Source organism: Gopherus flavomarginatus, chromosome 4 (genome assembly GCF_025201925.1).
Source record: "Gopherus flavomarginatus isolate rGopFla2 chromosome 4, rGopFla2.mat.asm, whole genome shotgun sequence".
Classification (NCBI taxonomy): Eukaryota; Metazoa; Chordata; order Testudines; family Testudinidae; genus Gopherus; species Gopherus flavomarginatus.
Genome location: NC_066620.1, coordinates 116,402,050 through 116,420,657, shown reverse-complemented (window position 1 = coordinate 116,420,657; position 18,608 = coordinate 116,402,050). Strand labels below are relative to the sequence as shown.

At 39.1% G+C, this 18,608-nt stretch overlaps 1 protein-coding gene across 3 annotated transcripts in view; it reads left to right on the top strand.

Moving 5' to 3' along the window:
• Positions 1-18,608, top strand: part of AKAP7 (A-kinase anchoring protein 7) — a 145,200-nt gene that overhangs the window by 109,932 nt on the left and 16,660 nt on the right. Inside the window, exons 1-2 of one of the 3 annotated variants that reach the window (XM_050949984.1) lie at positions 1,496-1,714; positions 6,700-6,962. The exons of 1 other annotated variant lie outside the window; for it this stretch is intronic. In XM_050949984.1, coding sequence (XP_050805941.1) covers positions 6,914-6,962 — 49 coding nt within the window. In that variant the 5' untranslated portion in view covers positions 1,496-1,714; positions 6,700-6,913. Of the gene's footprint in view, positions 1-1,495; positions 1,715-6,699; positions 6,963-18,608 lie in introns of those variants that run through there. One more of the 3 variants, XM_050949987.1, reaches the window with a different exon arrangement.

The following is an 18,608-nucleotide window of genomic DNA, read 5'->3' as shown; positions in this document are numbered from 1 at the left end:
AGGCAGGGGTGTGCTCACTCTGCTCTCCGGTGTGCAGAAACTGTAAGTCTATAGTGCTGGTGTATCCTTCATGACATTTATCCTAGGGCCATGAATCTGGCAGAGGAAAGCAATGTAGTTGTAGATTGGCTCAGCAGAGACAGCTCTCAGATGCATGAATGTTCCCAAGAGAATCTGTTGGGTTTGGACCATATTCTCCAGATAGGATTGAACAGATGTGGACCTGTTTGCAATGAAGTCCAACAAAAAGTGTTGCCTATTCTGTTCCAGAGCGGGCAGGGACAGTCAATCTCTGTCAGATACCTTCCTTCTGCACTGGGGGACAGAGTTGATGTATGCCTTTCCTCTGATCCAGAAGGTAGTAGAAAAATATGTCAGAACACAGCAAGGATGATTCTCTTTGCTCTGGCTTTGCCACAACAGTGGCTTACCAATTTCCTTCAGCTGTCTAGCAGAGTCTTTATGCATCTTCCACTGTCTCCAGATCTTCTGTCTCAACGGGAGGGAAAGATCTTTCATGCAGACCCCACTGTCTTGTCACTTGACAGCATGGACAATCGGTCTTTGACTCTGTTGGTACTTGAGCAGTCATACTCTTCATATGTAGTGGTACTAATTAATTCTAGAAAATAGGATACTAGGTGCTGTTATCATTTAAAGTGGACCAGATTCCAGACTTTGAGGAAGAGAAAATCTGATTGCCCTGTATCTGCTTGTATTCTGGAATACTTCATGTACAGAGTTATTCATCATTAAAAGTTCACTTGACAGTCATCTCCATGTATCATACTCCAGTTGATGATGGATCACTGCTTATTGTTTGGTTAAGGATTTATGAAAGGTTTATCAAATGTGTGTCCCTCTGTCAGAAATCTTGTCCCTTCCTGAAATCTGTTTGGTATTGGCCATGTTGGTAGAATCACCTTTTTGAATCTTTGGCTGAGTGTACTATCATTTCTCTCTCAAAACAGCTTTCATTGTTGCCATCACGTCAGCTAGGAGAGTGAGTAAATTGAATGCCTTATGGCTCATCCACCTTTCACTTCTTTTCATAAGAACAAGGTAGTCCTCAGACCTGATACCAGATTTTTACCTAAAGTGGTGTCTGATTTCCGTGTAAATCAGAACATTAATTTGACAAGTTAGAAAAACCTGGGGAAACCCTAAAACTTCAATGGGGAGAATCAGTACTACATAGTTTACATGTTAGAATGACCCTCTCTCCTATTACTTGGAAAGAATTAAAAGTTTTTGTACATCACTTAGATTGTTTGTATTTTATGTCAAGAACCAAATGGAGTATATGGTCTCTTCAAAGATTATTTCTCGGCAGATTAAACAACATATTGCTGAATGTTATATAGTGGCAAAAGTTTCCATATATTGCTGTGATTCAATCACATTTCACTGGAGCTGCTTCCTTCACCTGAGGCAGGTACCAGTGGATTAAAGTTGCAAGACTAATCTGGACTTTGGTGCTTCCCACCTGCCTTCCCCTCTCTGTCAGAGTCCTTAGGGTGGAAGGACCTGAGGTGGTGAAGGAGCTCTGCCCCTTTATAGCCTTGTCTTCAGTGCGCCCTGAGGCTAGGGGTGGGGAGGCACAGAGTGTTCCAGTTGATGCTATTAGAAGAGTTTTTACTGTAAAACACCACAGGGTGGCACAGTACCCATAAACGTGAATACGCAGAGCCACCTTGAAGAAGTCCAGTTGCAGGTAAGTAACCTTCATTTATCATTTCAATATATTAAAAAATAGGGGGGAGGGAAAGTATTTTCTTTGATCTTTTAAAGTTTATTTAATAGCATCACAATGATTGAGTTTTTAAAAAAATGAAGATAAATGAGCAAGATTCCAACACATTCTTCAGTTTATTTTTAAAATATTTGTAAATCAAACCCCAGAATTTTACTTTGCACTTCTCCAAGTTGTTTACACAAAGAGAGGAAACTCTCCCTAATTAAGTCCTCCCAAAATGGATATTGGATATTGAGATTAATTCTCAATAATCTATTATGAGACTTTACCAGCAATCTCCCACCTCCAATTCCTTGGTAAAATAATTGGGAATTTAGGGGGAAACCAATCTATGACCATACCTTTCTTCAACTGAAAGTGTCCTAGACCCCTCACAAACAGGATTCAGACTGAGACATGGTGCAGAGATGGTCTGGGTGGCGCTGATGAATGACCTCCCTCATGGCTATGGACAAGAGATAAATCGTGATACTTGCGGGCCTATCATGTCTGAGTGGGAGTCTGAATTTTCAATCCTATGTTTGAGTGGGTTGGAAGTTAGCCATTTTGTCCATCAGTACCCACGAACTGAACACTTAATGGCCTTATGTAGAAAACACAAGCAAATATTAATTATTTATTAGTGAGGCTTTGACATTACAATCAAAATATCCAGTCCAACCACCCGTTGAAGCCAATGGAGGTTTTTCCATGGACTTCAGTGGGTGGTGGATTGGGCTCAAAGCAAACGAAAGCAGCATATGGCCTTCCCAGGTTATGCAAAATATTGCTGGGGCATTACGGTGTAGTGAATGGAAGACATAGAAAAAGTGGATAAAGGCAAGATTATTTCTCTAGAAGGCAGCTTTATAATATAAATATCTGTGGTGAGGGTTTACTGTACATATGCAATTTCATGTGGCAAGAATCAGGTTCTCTTTTAAAAAGGGCATGGTTAAAATACTGTATAAATCTGTATTGCTGAGTTAAGTGTCAGCAATTGTATTTTTTCCTTACAGTGAACCTTCATATGAATTTTCTTAAAACATTGTACAATAAGAAAATCAAACCTTTTAATTTGTACATTTTTGTACTGCATCTTTTCACCACAAGAATTCAGTTTTGTAGTATTTCCAAGAGTGTTCATTTCAATGTGTTTTTGAATAATGGGGGCGGATAGAGTGAAAGAAGTCAAGCATTAATTCTTGCAGGTTTAACCATAGAGTGTATTATTCTACTACTTTAGACCAAGCGTAAGGAACATACAAACAAACAACCACAAAAACGCCACCACAGCCTGCGTATTTCACGGTTGTCAGGTGGATGATTTCCAAAGATTTCCCACATTATAATTATTATTATTATTTTAAATAAAGAAGAGAATTCTTGGCAACATCCTAAATTAGTAGATGTTCCCAACACACCTACCATTTGATACTAACCTTCCTTATGGGCTTGGAGACCTGTTTAGATTGTAGATCCTGGCAGCCGAAATTCTTTTAGTTCCCATAAAAAGCAGATTTCCTACATCTTCCCCACCCTCTTATGTAACTAACACCACTAGTATCCTCAAGAAGAGCTTAAGCCCTTTGGATGAGCTAGAAAGTATTTTGGAACAGCAGAAGCTTCTTTCTACTTAGAAACTGAGTGCTTTTAATTATCTCTTAGCTTTGTTCAGCTCATGAAAAGAGAGATATTCCAAGACTCAAAACTGAGATTTCTGCTTGATGGAGCCTAATACTACTATTTTTGCACTGAACTGGCACTAGCTTTTGCTCTTAGTGTTCTTACACAGAAGGTGACAGATCAGTGTCAAGCAGTATCTCCCTCTTCCCCAAATTTTGTCACTCCAATTACAGGAAATGGATCTTGTCATACATCCACTTGGTTCTCATGAACAATCCCTATTTTTGGAAATCTCTCCCCAAGATACTTGCTAATATGCCTTAGGGATCATTAGTATTAATCATTCTTTGATAATCACATGTAGGCTGCCATTTTAACCTCATATGGCAAGAATTATTGTAGTTATGCAGTTAATATTATATAAATAGACTAACTAGTAAAAGCCTTGTCTGTTTGCTATGACTTCTATCAGAAATGCCCTTTGCATTTTTTTGATCAAATTTCAAGAAATGTCAACGCAATGTAAACTAAAGTCTCAATCCAGTAAAGCCCTTAAGCATGTACTTAACTTTAGACAAGTGAGTATTCCCATTTTAGTCAATGGGTCTAGTCTCATGCTTAAAATTAAACATACGTTAAATTGCTTTGCTGGATCAGGGCCTAAAACATCAGTGGACATTAACAAATTATCATTGACTGTGGCTGCCCAAAGTTTATTCAAGTGGATATTGAGACTTGATATCTACAAACTGTCAAGAATGTTCAGAAAGAGAAGGGTAAACGGAACTGGGGTTACATAGCTTGTCCTAACAGGACACTTGGCTGCATGGTATTGCTTTGTTTAACCAGCCTTCTTTCCTGCTTAATATGCAGCTAGCTTCCTGAAGAATTAAGACACTGGGCCCAATTTTGTGTTCAGTTATACACTTACATATATGCATCCCATCAACTGTATCCATGTGCCACTGTTTTTCAGTTGGTTGCAGAGCACAACTGAAAAATATATTTCCATTGTCTGTGTTATTTCAAACATTACTGTTTTCTTAGTTAGTTTTCTTGATTAGGAATATTTGTTTTCCCTTGTGCATGAAATATTGCATGTTGTCTTTTTTGGCCCTGTAGAGGATGAATGAGACTGGTACACTTAACATTAGTGTCTCTCTTGCTTTGATGACTGGTTTCACTTTTGCCCTGTAATTGTGTATTAGTATTCATGTTTATTTCACTCATGCTGTAGAATATGGATCATGTGTTTTTCCTTTTCTTCTGATTAGGCTGACAGTATCTGATTAAATAAGACATTTTTAATTCCCAAACTGAGATGAATCTCTATTAACACAACTTAATACCTGCTATGATTATTTTAAAACCTCATGGATCTCTCTGCTTTCTTTTGTTGCTGATATTGGAAGAAAGGAATTCATATAGGAACAGTATCAGGGGGTAGCCGTGTTAGTCTGTATCCACAAAAACAGCAAGGAGTCCGGTGGCACCTTAAAGACTAACAGATTTATTTGGGCACACTCGTTCTCCACTTGTGAGGTAACTCCCTTCTCTTCCTGTGTCATTATATAATGCCTGTATCTGTAATTTTCATTCCATGCATCTGAAGAAGTGAGGTTTTTTACCCACAAAAGCTTATGCCCAAATAAATCTGTTAGTCTTTAAGGTGCCACTGGACTCCTTGTTTTTATATAGGAACTATTAATTTATTGGCAGAGTAATAAACATGCAAAATGGTAAAAATAGTTAAACTGAAAAGCTGACTACAATTCCAAGACCAAGAAGTATTACTCAACTCAAAGACAATTCACTTTTCATCTGGAATGGTGCATACCAGACATAATATTTGCTTTACACACATTATACTTGTTCTGCACAAATAAGTTAACTCTCTCTACAGGGAATACAAAATATTCATATGAATCCCTAGTTTGGTCTACATGGCTTTGCTGCAGATTTTTCATTTATGTTAGGCATTAGCTTTATGGCATTTATGTGTTTCTTAAAACGGGAAAAAAACTTAATTCCATTATTCCAATAGTAGACTGGTATGGATCCCTAGAAATTCTCAGCACAGATTATTTTTATCACTGATCAAATTGCTGTTATCTAGAAAATACATCTTTCTTGTTACTCTTACAAAATGCCATATGGCAATAGCTGAGTTTTCTTTTAAAACAGATCATTTAAAAACTTCAGTTAATTCTTATCAGTTACTTAACTGGTATAGTAAGAAACAACTATACACTAAATTCATCCCAGGTGTTAATGCATTCCTTACTTAGGCATATGTCCCACTGGTTTCATGTTCTCTCTTATATGCAGTAGGAGCTGGATCTCTCTCATTTTACAGGAGTTAAACCTCAGCAGTGTGCAAAATCAGGTCCTACACTGGGAAGAGTTTGCCTGCTGGCATCAGAGTAGAACCTTTTTCTGACTAAAGAAAATGTTACCATTCAGAAAAAGACTGACTGCTGTCAGAGTGGTACTAGAAATTAGATAACCCTCACCCCCCCGCCCCTTCCCACCACACTTCAGGGAGCTTTAAGAACTGGTAGCACTGTTATGGGTTTCAGTAATTAAGGTCCTTCTTATTTAATTCCACAATATTTATGAATGCTGGGATATTTCAAATGATGGAACCAAGAGGGCTGTGTTTAAAAGGGTGTTTTCTCATCAGACATAAAATAGACAAACCAAAGAATAATAAATCACCTACGCAATCTCCACTAACTCTTTTTGCAAATATTAGCATGCATTAAAGTCTAAAATGGACTTACTGTTTTAAAATCTATATCCCATGTAATGTATACCATATGCAAAATGTATGTTAAATCTCACTTTTTGGCTATAGCAAAGAACCTGATCCTGATTCCATTGAAGTCAGTGTCAAATTCCCACTGAATTGCATGCACTGAATAATATCAGATGCTGCCTTTTTCTAGGGACTGACTCTCTGCCCTAAGGTTGAAAACTATGACTTAAAAGATCTTTTTCCATCTCTAACTCCTATGACCCTCATTTCTGTGCCCAGGGGAGAAAACACCAAGCCAGTTAATTTCTAAATTGGTTATTTTTGTACCTTTTCTCAGCATAATATTTGGCGAGCGAAGGCAAAGGAGAGGGTATAGCTATGATTGATTAATTTTCTTTTTTCTTTTTTGAAGTAGCCACAATACCTGTATTTTAAATAGTAACAATTCCTTTTTCACTTCTCTGAAGACACATGCAAGAAAAGTATGACGTGTGCAGCATTTTTGTTTATGATAAGTTGCATCGTAGTTATAAGAGCATATGGCAAAAGTAACTTTCTCTCCCCCACCCTTCACTGCCAGTCCTAAAGCAATTACATGAGGCACCAGGATAAAGAGGTGGAGCCTTTTCGTTCACCATAGCTTCCAGCTCCCTTCCCTTTTCTCTCGCTCTTTTCCCCTCCCCTTCTCTCTGTGAGCAGAATAAACAGTTTCTTCACAGACTGTAGACTGACCTACAGTTTGTGTTTCGGGTGCACACACAGAGGACGAAGAAGAAAATAAAGCAGTAGGTGCCATGGGCCAGCTCTGTTGCTTTCCTTTCTCAAGAAATGAGGAAAAAATCAGTAAGTGTGACTGTTTTATGCAATACGATATGCTTGTGACTGTGTGCTGCTATTTTAGATTGAGTGTACAGCTTGGGAAAGCAGACAGAATTATCTCTTGATTTTTTTAATTAAAGGAACCACTTGCAGAGTCTGGGTAGGGGTAGGTGGAGGCTAATTGATAAATATGTATTTACACTAAGTTGATTTTTTTATTTGGGTAACAAATAAAAACCAGAAAAACCCCTTGTGTCTGATTTTCTCTCTCATCATTCTGGCAAGCTCATTTCTATTAGCAGATCCACACAGGGTAAATATCATAAACAGTGCTTTATAACAACAGTTTAAAAACTTATCAGATGTACAGTAAGAGACGGGGAGCATGTTGATATTGAAAGCTAACACATTTAACGTAACACTCATTAGCAATATGTACCAGGAAAGATTTTGTTGTTAGAGTGGTTGAAAGAGGACACAGGAACCATCAGTTCTTTTGTCCTTTATGATGTCATTCAGATATGGAATTTTAAGATGACCAAGTGATGGAATAGTTTCACTGCATCTCAGCAAGCAGAATCATCCTCAGTGTGTTTAGAATGACAGTCAGGCATATTTCTATTTCTGTTTGTAGCCTGGTAAATATAAGTTGAATCAGAAATAAGTGTATTTGATTTTCTCATCCTCCTGTGCATTGAATCAAATTAGCTAACTTGTCTGGAATGCTGGGGTTTTAAAATTTGTGATGAATATGATGCTTTCCTTAAGCTTGGTTACACAATGAAATATTTACTTTTGACTTGCTACTCAGTGAAACATTCCCACCCCTTCTGTCAGAAAATCCAAATTTCTGTCACTTTGTGTCTGAATTCATTTTTAGCTAGGCCCACGTAATTCATGAACTCTGGGCCAGGGAATCCTATTTTCTGCATCTGGTTTATATTTCCTGCTCCTTGTTCCTCAGGAAGCTGTCCAGGCATGGATAAAAACTAAAACCTCCATCAGTTAGAAAACAAAAAACTCTACACCAATAATGCAGTAGACTCAGATGTCATTCAAACTGACTACTCAAGAATGCAAGGTGTCTGCTTTGAAATATTTTGTATTTTATATAGGAGGGAAAGGATGATATTATACATTCCATGTAAAAAACCAGCAAGGCAGACTTTAAATCTGTTTCAAAACTTTTTCTGTATCCTCTACACTATTCCTTCATCTGAAAAAGCTGTAAGCTAACAGGTTCCAACTCCAGTAATTAGCTCATCTCTAACTTACAAAATAGGCGGAGCCAGGCAACAACTAGAAGTTCTTAACTAAGACAGAAAAAAGCAATGGATTCTTCCAAGGCGCCTCCCATCCGCACCTGCATGCTTCTCTACCTCACTCTCTTCCCATCCCTCTTCTGACTTTCTCCTCCAGGTACCATGCTTATTATATAGTGCTGTGAATAATGATGGAAATAGCATTTAGCAATATACAGCCTCAAACAGCTTGCAGTCTAACAGACAAATACAAGGTGACAGTTCAGGAGAGTCGATTGGCAAAGGACAGTGTAGGATGGCTTGAAGAGAAGAGAGGGGGCACTTGGCATGTGGTACTGAGAGGAACAAAGTAGCAGAGAGCAGCACAGAAATGAGGGCTTGTTGAAATGGCGATTTAGCGCATGGCACCCTGCTATCTTGCCATACAGACAAGCCCTGGGAGTGGGAGGAGGAGACATGGGGAGCAATTAGATAGGAGGAGAAGAGTAAGGAATGAGAGGATAGTTTTCGAGGAGATTGAGAAGCAGCAACATAGATAGAGTCAGAGTTTTGCAGATCTTTGAAGGTCAAGGTGAGGGACTCAAAAACATTTTAGAAAGAGAGGGGAAGTCAGTAAAAGCATTTGAAGGTAGAAGATTTGGTTGGAGCTGAAGGAGAGAACTCCCATCTATAAGCTTTTACCTTAGGCCACCATCTCGCTGTCAAAGAGAGAAAGAAAAAGAAAGGACCTTCTTATGCTTCCTGCTATCTGCTGGCACTGATTCACGTGTCCCATTACTTCACTGAGTCTGCTCTACTGCATGCAGTTCTTCCTCCCACTGATTGACCAGAAGTGCTGTATATGGTAGTGCATTCAGTATAGCTATACCACAATCAAACAGGATGTTTAAAGCTCAGCAGGGAAATGACATAAAGAAAATGGCTTTCAAATCCATTTTCATGCTTCTGGCATTCCATCATGGTGGTGGCCTCTTCAAAGAATTGTGTAGGGGAAATTAAACAGGGCTTTGCATTCCCAGTAAACTGCCTTGCACAGCAAACAATACTGAGGTGGAAGTCATACCCATGTAATGGTTCTATATAGAAACACAGGGCACTTTAGAGACAAGGATTTGTGGTAAATACTGAATTACAACTCCACACCAAATTGCGAATAAAAAAACCCCAAACAATTACCACTTGGTTATAAGATTCCTTCAACTGTAGTTCCTTAACTTGAATATGGTGAATAAATGTGCCTCACTAGTAGGAGGGTAGGTAGCTCACTGAAATATTTTTTACTCTAGAGATTTTGGTTTAAATCTAATTTAGGCCAGTTCTGAATGACTTTGGCATTAACCAAGGGCCTAATCCACAAGATAAAGCCACTGCAAAATTTAGCACTCCTGGAAATTAGTGCTCAGGAGATTCCATGGACTGAAACAGCTCTGGATGTTGGCTGATCAAAGACAAGACACATTATTAAGGATTTGTGGGGAAGTTTGCATACCTCCTGCTTACTTGTTCCATCCAGCTGCAGCTCTCGCCTGCATGAGGGCTAATGTTTCTCTTTGCAAACCCTCAGCAAAAAAAATGTAAACCCAGGTTTGTTACACATTGGGCCAAATGCTATACTCAGTTACATCCCATCACAGTGGAGTGAGTGCTGTAGCACTGCTATAACGAAGCTTAATTTGCCTCACTGTGGGGCTTCTGAGTGAATGAACTTCCTTGCCATACTTAAGGGCAAATCTTCTCTCCAGAACCTACCTTGTGCAACTGAGCTCAGTGCTTAGGAACTCTGCTGAGAGAAGCAAGGGAAAAAATTGTCCGCTTCTCCACTCTTTGCCACAGGCCATAGAACAGAGCTATTGTAGTCTAAGGCTGCAGTGAACTCCATGGCTGGAGTGACTAAGCTCTGCAGGGGAAGCACCAGAAAAGGCTATGTAGTGGCAGATCATTCTGGCCCATGCCTCTCCTCCAGCCTCATGCAGGGAGCCCCTGTGAAGCTGGGATCTGTACAGAGGTACACAAACTGTATGTGGCCTCCCAAAATCCTGCCCTTGTTTGTGTAGCAGACCCACTCTGATTCTATTACCAGAGAGCCTTCTACACCCACAGAGCAGGAAGCAGTGTTTCTCCCTTACAAGATATATGTGTAAGACCATATGGTACTTGTTCTAGGCTTGCATTGGAGATGCCTAGAGCTCTGCTGAGGTTGAAAGAAAAGTTGTTTTGATGAGTGAGAATAATCATTTTACAGATTAAATAAATTGAGAGTTATTATGAATTTTTTTCCTAAATGTAATGGGATGGAAAGTGCTGGAAAATTTAAAAAGAAAAAACAGTGAGTCAAATTCTTGATTGCATCTGTTTACAGCCCACTGAAGTCAGTGGGGTTGCAACAGGTGCAAAATTTGGCCTAGTAAGTTTAAAGAGAGACTTATGAAAGGGGTAGTGTATATATATATCCCAAAAGAGCCTACACAAAGCACCTTACTACAGATGCAGCCTTTAACCTGTGTATTCTGAACAGAAATTATACTTTAGTTTTATAAAGCAGTACAATAGCCAAGCTATTGGACACTGTTTATTTTCTCAATTTGATAAAGAAGGCTTTCACAATGAGGCTTCTCTTAGCACTAATAAGGTTGCTTTCATAATACACCCCCCCATCTCAAGTTAAGAGGTTCCCTATGATTTTTTTTCATAGGAGCTAGACGTTGTCTAGGTTTGCTCATGTCAGCGTTGAACATGCTGTCCTATTTCCTTGTCCCATTATCTGTTTGTGCATTAGAATCAATCACTGTGGTCACTTGGGGCCAAAAGAATCATTGGGGTAAACCAGCACAACTCACTGTATCTAATGGACTTGTGTCCATTTATGCTAGGAATGAATTTGGCCTAGAGTGTGTATGTGTGTGCGCTACATTTTTATGTAAAAGCAGCAAAGAATCCTGTGGCACCTTATAGACTAACAAACGTTTTGGAGCATGAGCTTTCGTGGGTGAATACCCACTTCGTCAGATGCATCTGACGAAGTGGGTATTCACCCACGAAAGCTCATGCTCCAAAACGTCTGTTAGTCTATAAGGTGCCACAGGATTCTTTGCTGCTTTTACAGATCCAGACTAAGACAGCTACCCCTCTGATACTTGACATTTTTATGTATTTATTTATATTTTAGCCAAAGTATCTCAGTGCTAGAGCTGCTTACACTTATCTAAACACTTATCTCAGAGGCTTATTGTCTGGACTGAGGGAGCCAATAGCCCTCTTATCACTCCCCTGAATTCCATATTAATTTGGCAAAGATGTAATTGTATGAAATGTGCTGCATTTATAAAGATCCATCTCCTTTTTTACAGTTTATTCTGCCCCATAGGTATCTGTTGGCCCTACTGCCACTCGACTCCAACTGTAAAACCAAGGGTATGGTTATCTGTCGGGAAAGCATAGAATTGTGGTAGAGGACTGTAAATAGTGAATATATAAAAAGAATTACTGTCACACAGCTGCTGGTTTGAAACACAACAGGTCAAGTCAAAGAAGAGTATGAAAAGTGCTTGAATGCTGAAAAAGGTGTAATTTCAGAGAGTGGCAGTGAACAGCAATTTTGATTTAACTGGATAAAACAATTAATATGTTGCTCACTTGCTTTTTAAAGACCAACTATTACTTATGGGGAAGTTAGTGATCACTGAATTTGATAAATGCAAATACTTGTGAAAGTAAGAGAATGAACATAGTGCCTGGGGGCAGGTATAATGTGGACGAGAGCCATACAAGCTTTCACATACAGTCATTTCAATTAATCTCAATCCTGACCAATTACACATCTGCTCTTTCAGGCCTGGGCAAAAATTGCCCAATTGTAACAAACTATGCGCTGATTTTGGGGAGTCAGTACATATCTATTGGAGATGAGACTCAATCATTTGGGCCTTGAACCAATTTCAAATCCAGGATCAAAATCCCCAAAGCTGCATGTAAAACCAGTGTAAATTAAGATGTTGACATCACAATACACCCATCCCCTGACACATTCGGCAGCTTCTTACTTCTCTGGCCTCCTCCCACACTCAAGGATGATGTGAGGCTGAATTCATAGATGCTTGTAAAGTGCTCTGGGATCAGTAGAAGGAAAGAAATAATAGACATTGAAATTATTTCATCAAGGCCAAAACAAAAATCCTATTCCATGAATTTTCAGCAGCAGATCCAAGGTCCTTGTTTTTACTCCACAGCTCTACTTTGGCCTACATCTAATTTCCCAAATTTTCTCCTACATCCATTCTCGGGACTGACCGTGGGCTGTCAAAAGTGACCCAGGGGTAATGGACCTGGATGAAAGCAAAGACAGTTGTTGTTGACAATGAAAGATTTGTGGGAAGAGTTGAGATTCAAGAGAGAAGATGAGCTCTGTTGGAGCCATGTTAAGCTTGAGTTAATAGTGAGTCAGCAAGAAGGAGAAGTTGAAGAGACAGGGTGGGATGGGCTGCATGGAGACAAATCTGTAGTGGATGCCTAGCTTGGAGTTGTACGTGCAGTGAAGGTATTTGAAGCCATTAAAACAGATGAACTCTCACAGAGAAGAGGTGAACAGAAAGTGTCTCAGGATAGTCCCTGAGACAGACAGTTGCCAACTCTCACAAATTTGTTTTGAGCATTGCAATATTTTATTTGGAATCTGAAGCCCAACTTCTGGACAGAGGTGATTACATCAGACTCTCAGCTTTCTTTTTTTATTTTCTAGCACTCATGATTGTGGAGAAAAGCTGAAAAATATGAACCAAGTGCTGACTTAAAAAAGAATCCAACATATATTATGTGTTTAGGGGTGGCAATGCTGCAGTGGGAATAGAGGAAGAATAGGAATAACTGTCAAAAAGAGATACTGAAGGAATGGCCAAAGAGACAGAACCACCGCTAGGAGAGGGTAGAGCCCAAGTTGGATAAGATGCAGAAGTGTGTGATTTACAATGTTGAAAACAAATGAAAGATCTTTCTGCAAAGATGAAGCAGAAGCCCTGAGATTTGGCTAGGGTAAAATTGCTGGTGACTGATTTTTATTTTTTTTTTAAATGAAGAGGGCAGAAGTCAGAATTATCCATACATCTTGGACAGTGTGTAACACTGAAATGTTGTTTGTTCCTTTAACTAGATTTTGTATTTGTAACAAAATGGTTTTGTGAATAAAGACTTTGAATCAAGTTATTGGTTTTGATACAGATGTTGTACCAATTATATTAGACCAATAAAAACCAGCAGGATCTTATTAAAGGGGACAAGGCAAAGATGCCACATTTATTATGATAACAATTTATGACTAATAACTGATATTTTAATTTTTATACACACACATTATACCTATTACCTATACACACACACACACACACATTCACACACACACATCCACATTCATTAGGTGTTCTGCAGCTGCTGCATAGTTACCAGTCCTGAAGATAGTTTAAGTTCATGGCTTGATTTTGCAGCTTGGGTTTGTAGCTTGTGGCAGCTAACTGGCCAGGAAAGCTGGGCACAAGGACAAGCTGGATCTCTGTTGGGCAGGCACTGATTTCCTTCCATGTTGGCAGCAGAATGTTACCCAGAGTTTCTCATCTCACCCTTCTTTTTTATAGGCTTTTAGTTTGGATTTAAAGTCTATAGGTCTTGCTGTGTCACGCTGCCTCTGGGTTTAGATTGATCACCCATGAATTGCAGGCGTGACTTTCAGCCTTGGACCTGGCTTTGATCTTCCTTCTGTTGTTCTTTTCTTTTTAGTGTGGATGCTTCTTACTTTGTTTAGGGCTGTTGTCTAGGTCTTCAGCCATTGGTATTTGAACTTTATCTCATCAGGACAGGCTGGGGCTGGAGGTTGATTCCATCATTCATACATGCCTTATTCACACATCTAAACTAAACTAATAAGATTACAGCAGGGTTTGCAAAAATGAAGGTTGGAGGAAGCTTTTACAAAATGGAGTGAGTGTTTTAAAATGGGGTTTGAATTACAATATGGAACAGAAGTTACAGTATAGGCAAGTGTAGTGAATGGTGAACAGAAGTTAACAATTGAAAACAATTTCATTTATCAGTTCTACACAGACAGTTCTGTAACACTTAAAAATTGGGCTACATGATGCTATTGCATGAATATTGGTTTTAAAGGTAAATAGGGTAGCAATGCAAAATAAGATCAGTTATACAACAGTTTACGTTATGTTCCAGCAGATTAATAGGATTGCAAATATTAGGCACCTCTCCACATCACTGGCAGGATGTTTTAGCTGTATAACTACAACCTATGGAACTACTGGGTGAGTTGAGATGTATTTGATTGTCTTACTGTCAGGTTATTTTACTGATGGCAAAAACAGCAGTGTTTATATTATATATTTATTTAAGGGCACTCCTGACTATTTATTCCAAAATGGACAAAGGAAAATTGGAAGTTCGTTGGTGTACAATCAAAAAAGCAGATTTTTGTTTGACCTAGGGTGACCAGATGTCCCAATTTTAGAGAGAAACAGTCCTGATTTTGGGGTCTTTTTCTTATATAGGCTCCTATTACCCCTGACCCCTGTCCCAATTTTTCACACTTGCTGTCTGGTCACCCTAGTTTGACCCTCTTGTGACTGATTTAAAAGAGCAGCTATAGATTAGTGAAAATTATAGATTCACTAGCAAGTCAAAACTATATATAACCATTTGCTTTGGTGGTTGGGGTTTGCATTATACATCTAACAGAACCTCCACTCTGGATTCACAATTATAGCTATCCTTGTGAGAATGCTCTTTACAACAATCTAAAAACAATTTGCATTGCTGTATAGCACCTTCCCCAAGGAAATCACAGAGTTTAATGATTATTCAATCTCAAACATTAGTAAAGGTGCCGAGCAGCCTCAACACCTGATGAGCCACATCCACACATGATTTACAGTGACTTCCACCAGCTAAAACCCTGCAGAGGGCTTCTAAGGGGGAATGGGAAAGTTTATGATGGCAAGTGGCCGCAGCCTTCTATGCGTTGGGGAGGGGTGGCAGTATCTCCCGAGGACTGGACAACACTGGCTTGGATGGCTGAGTCAATGCATCCCCTCAGCAGCCTCTACTCATGTGGAGTACGGGTTGTAAAGCTGTCCTCCCCTGTGGGAACATTAAGTGAGGGCAGCAATGGAAACACTCTGTGTCCTCCGTTGGGGAAAATCCCCTTGCAATGAAAAAGTTCTTACCAGAGCCGAAAGAGGTAATTTCTACTTTTCTGCAGCAGCTCCAGTGAATCTGGTCCGCTGATTCCTACGGGAGCTAAATGTATTCAGCACATCAGAGAGTCACAGTCTCTGTTCTAGGTACAATATACTTAGTGGATTGAAATAGCTATTAATTATTCCTGTTACCACTCTATTTATTCTATAGACAAAAGATCAATAGAATTATTCTTATTGCTGCCCCATAAAATGAAGTGATAGAGTTTTCATTGTCGGCTATATTCCAAGATACCAAAACATTTATCATGCTTACATATCATGAGCATTATCCTAGTATCTGTAAGTCTGCACATCTTTTTCTGCAGTAAAAGTAAAACAATTAGTGTGCATTTATGCCTTCCTTCTGCTGGGAAAGCCACTAAGTAGCCCGATTATAGGTTTCTATACTAAAATAAGTATAAATCCGTGTAACAGTTTGACAGAGCAGATTTTTCAGCATTCTAGTCATGGTGTTAAAGCTGCAGTGGATAACTTAATGATGTCCTTTTTCATCCAACAAAGGGAGAGAACAGATTAAAATTGGTTTGATTTATAACTGAAGGCTATTTGATGGTGTCATAACATTTTTCCCAGATCTGGACCTTAGCGTCCAAAATATGGGTGTTAGCATGAAAACCTCCAAGCTTAGTTACCAGCTTGGACCTGGTAAAGCTGCCACCAGCCAGGAATCTATACAGTGCCTGGCGCACTGTGGTCTCCCCAAAACCTTCCCTGGGGGACCCCCAGACTCAGATTCCTTGAGTCTCACAACAAAGGGGAATAAACCATTTCCCTTCCCCCCTATGGGTGTTCCCTCCCTGGGTTCCTGGAGAGATATACAGAAGCAAGCTCCGTGAATCTAAACAGAAGGACTCCACCCTCCCTGTTTCCAGTCCTGGAAACACAAGTACTTCCCCCCTCACCCAGAGGATATGCAAAGTCAGGTTAGTAAATTTTCAGAAAGAGATTTTCCCCCTGACTTCTTCCTCCCACCAATTCCCTGGTGAGCTGCAGACTCAATTCCCTGGAGTCCCCACTAAAGAAAAAACTCCAACAAGTCTTAGAAAGCAGGCTTTATAAAAAAAGAAAGAAAAGGACATAAAAATGGTCTCTCTGTATTAAGGTGACAAATACAGGGTCATTTGCTTAAAAGAAAAAAATGAATAAACAGCCTTATCCAAAAAGAATACAATTTAACACATTCCAGCAACTATACACATGTAAATACAAAAGAAAACAATATAAACCTTATTGTCTTACTATCTTTGTACTTACAACTTGGAAACAGAAGATTAGAAAGCTGGAGATAGAAAAATCACTCTCATAGCCAAGAGGGTACAGACACAAGACAAAGAACAAAGAACTCACACCCAAAACTTCCCTCCACCCAGATTTGAAAAAGTCTTGTTTCCTGATTGGTCCTCTGGTCAGGTGTTTCAGGTTACTCCTTTCCAGTTGAAAGAGACATTAACCCTTAGCGATCTGTTTATGACAGATGGCCTATGAGAAGTGATTTGTTCCCAGTTGACTAATCTCCACAGAAGTCACCACTGTTGGCATTGATGGGCACATTTGTCAGGTTTATCATTGAGGCCAGTGACTGAATGGGCAGATAGGTACTGTACTATTTGTTTAACCCTGTAGTTTCACCTGGTCAGAGAGGAGGCACGCTAGGGGATGGTGGTCAAATACTGCCAGTGTTAGTATAATATTGGCAAATGGAAACAATAAAAACTGTATCCAAGGAGAAATAAGACGATCTTTATAGAGATGAAGCTAGTATTTTAATACAATAAAAAAAGTTAAACTTTACGTAAGTTTGTGCCAGAATGGTGTACTGAATTCTCTCTCTCTCTCTCTCTCTCTCTCTCTCATTATTCTGCTTTGTATTCTCTATTTGAAACACTACCGGGTTACTTTTTAGCCTACTGTTAGAAGGCCAGTCAATCCATTTTGTACAATTGATGCATTAGAAACTGGACCACATGCAGGGATTTCCAAGAGTTTTATTAGCTGAGGGTTTTGTTCATTGATTTTACTACGTATTTCACTCAAAGAACCATTTCAGTGAAAAGGCAAATTCAGAAAGAAAAATAGCTCATTGTATAGATTTCTTCTTTGCTTCTTTTTGTTGGGTCTGCCTCTGTTCCTACTGAAGTCAGTGACAAAACTCTTCTTGGCTTCAATAAGAACACGATGTGTGCTTTGTTAAGTTATTTATACATCAGTTATAAATTGTCCATCACAGATTGTTTCCTTATTCTAGATTACAGTAGATCCAAAATGGCACTGGAGATTGCAGCCACAAGTAATACATGGGGCCTTTGGGATAGTCAAGGAAGACGAAAAACTTGTGCAACTGCCTAATGATTGTTTCAGAATTACATGGCTGCTTCCAAGAGCCATATACTACCTCAGAATAGGAGGAAACCCTGTAACAACATAGTTCAAGCAGCTCTGGGTGTTTCTGTAGGCCAGCAGTTACCGAGGTATAGTAGAGCTGAAGAGAGCACTTAAGTTGTGATTGATGATATTCAGAAAATAAAAATGTTTAAAAAAGCATTTTAGCACAAACCACTGTATGGTGAATAATGCCTGACACAGGGCCAAGTCTTTCAGTCCTTCATTCTTGCGCTGGCAAAACTCCCAAAGTAGGTTAACTCTACTTCCAATTAGTTAGGTTTTGTAAACCTAAAAAATAAACAAATATACAATAAAATACTTGAATTAAAAACTAAAATTGCTTTTTAGACAAAATGTAGTGGATAGTAGCTTTTTTCCTTCCTAAAGGGGAAAAAACTCCTCGTTAACTATAGATCTCTGTCAGTTGGGAACATAATTTAAACATTGATTCCTTGCAGTGTCTATTAACAGTGTCATGATTTCTTTTACCCACACATTTATTTCCATACTGTAAAAATGGTATTTTTCTATTAGTGATACAATCTCAGAAATCTCCAACGTGTTTTATAGGTGTACTGTGAAGTGTAATAACAATGATACTGAACTTCATTTAGTGCTTGAAACATGTAGGAAAAGCAGCTTTCACCAAAGCAAGTTAGCCACATTTTAAAATTCTGACTTGCAAGTAAAACCCACTGTGGTGAGACTCAAACAATGGTGGAATTGTCAGGCCAGACCTTCAGCTGCTGTAAATTGGAATAGGTCTACTGAAG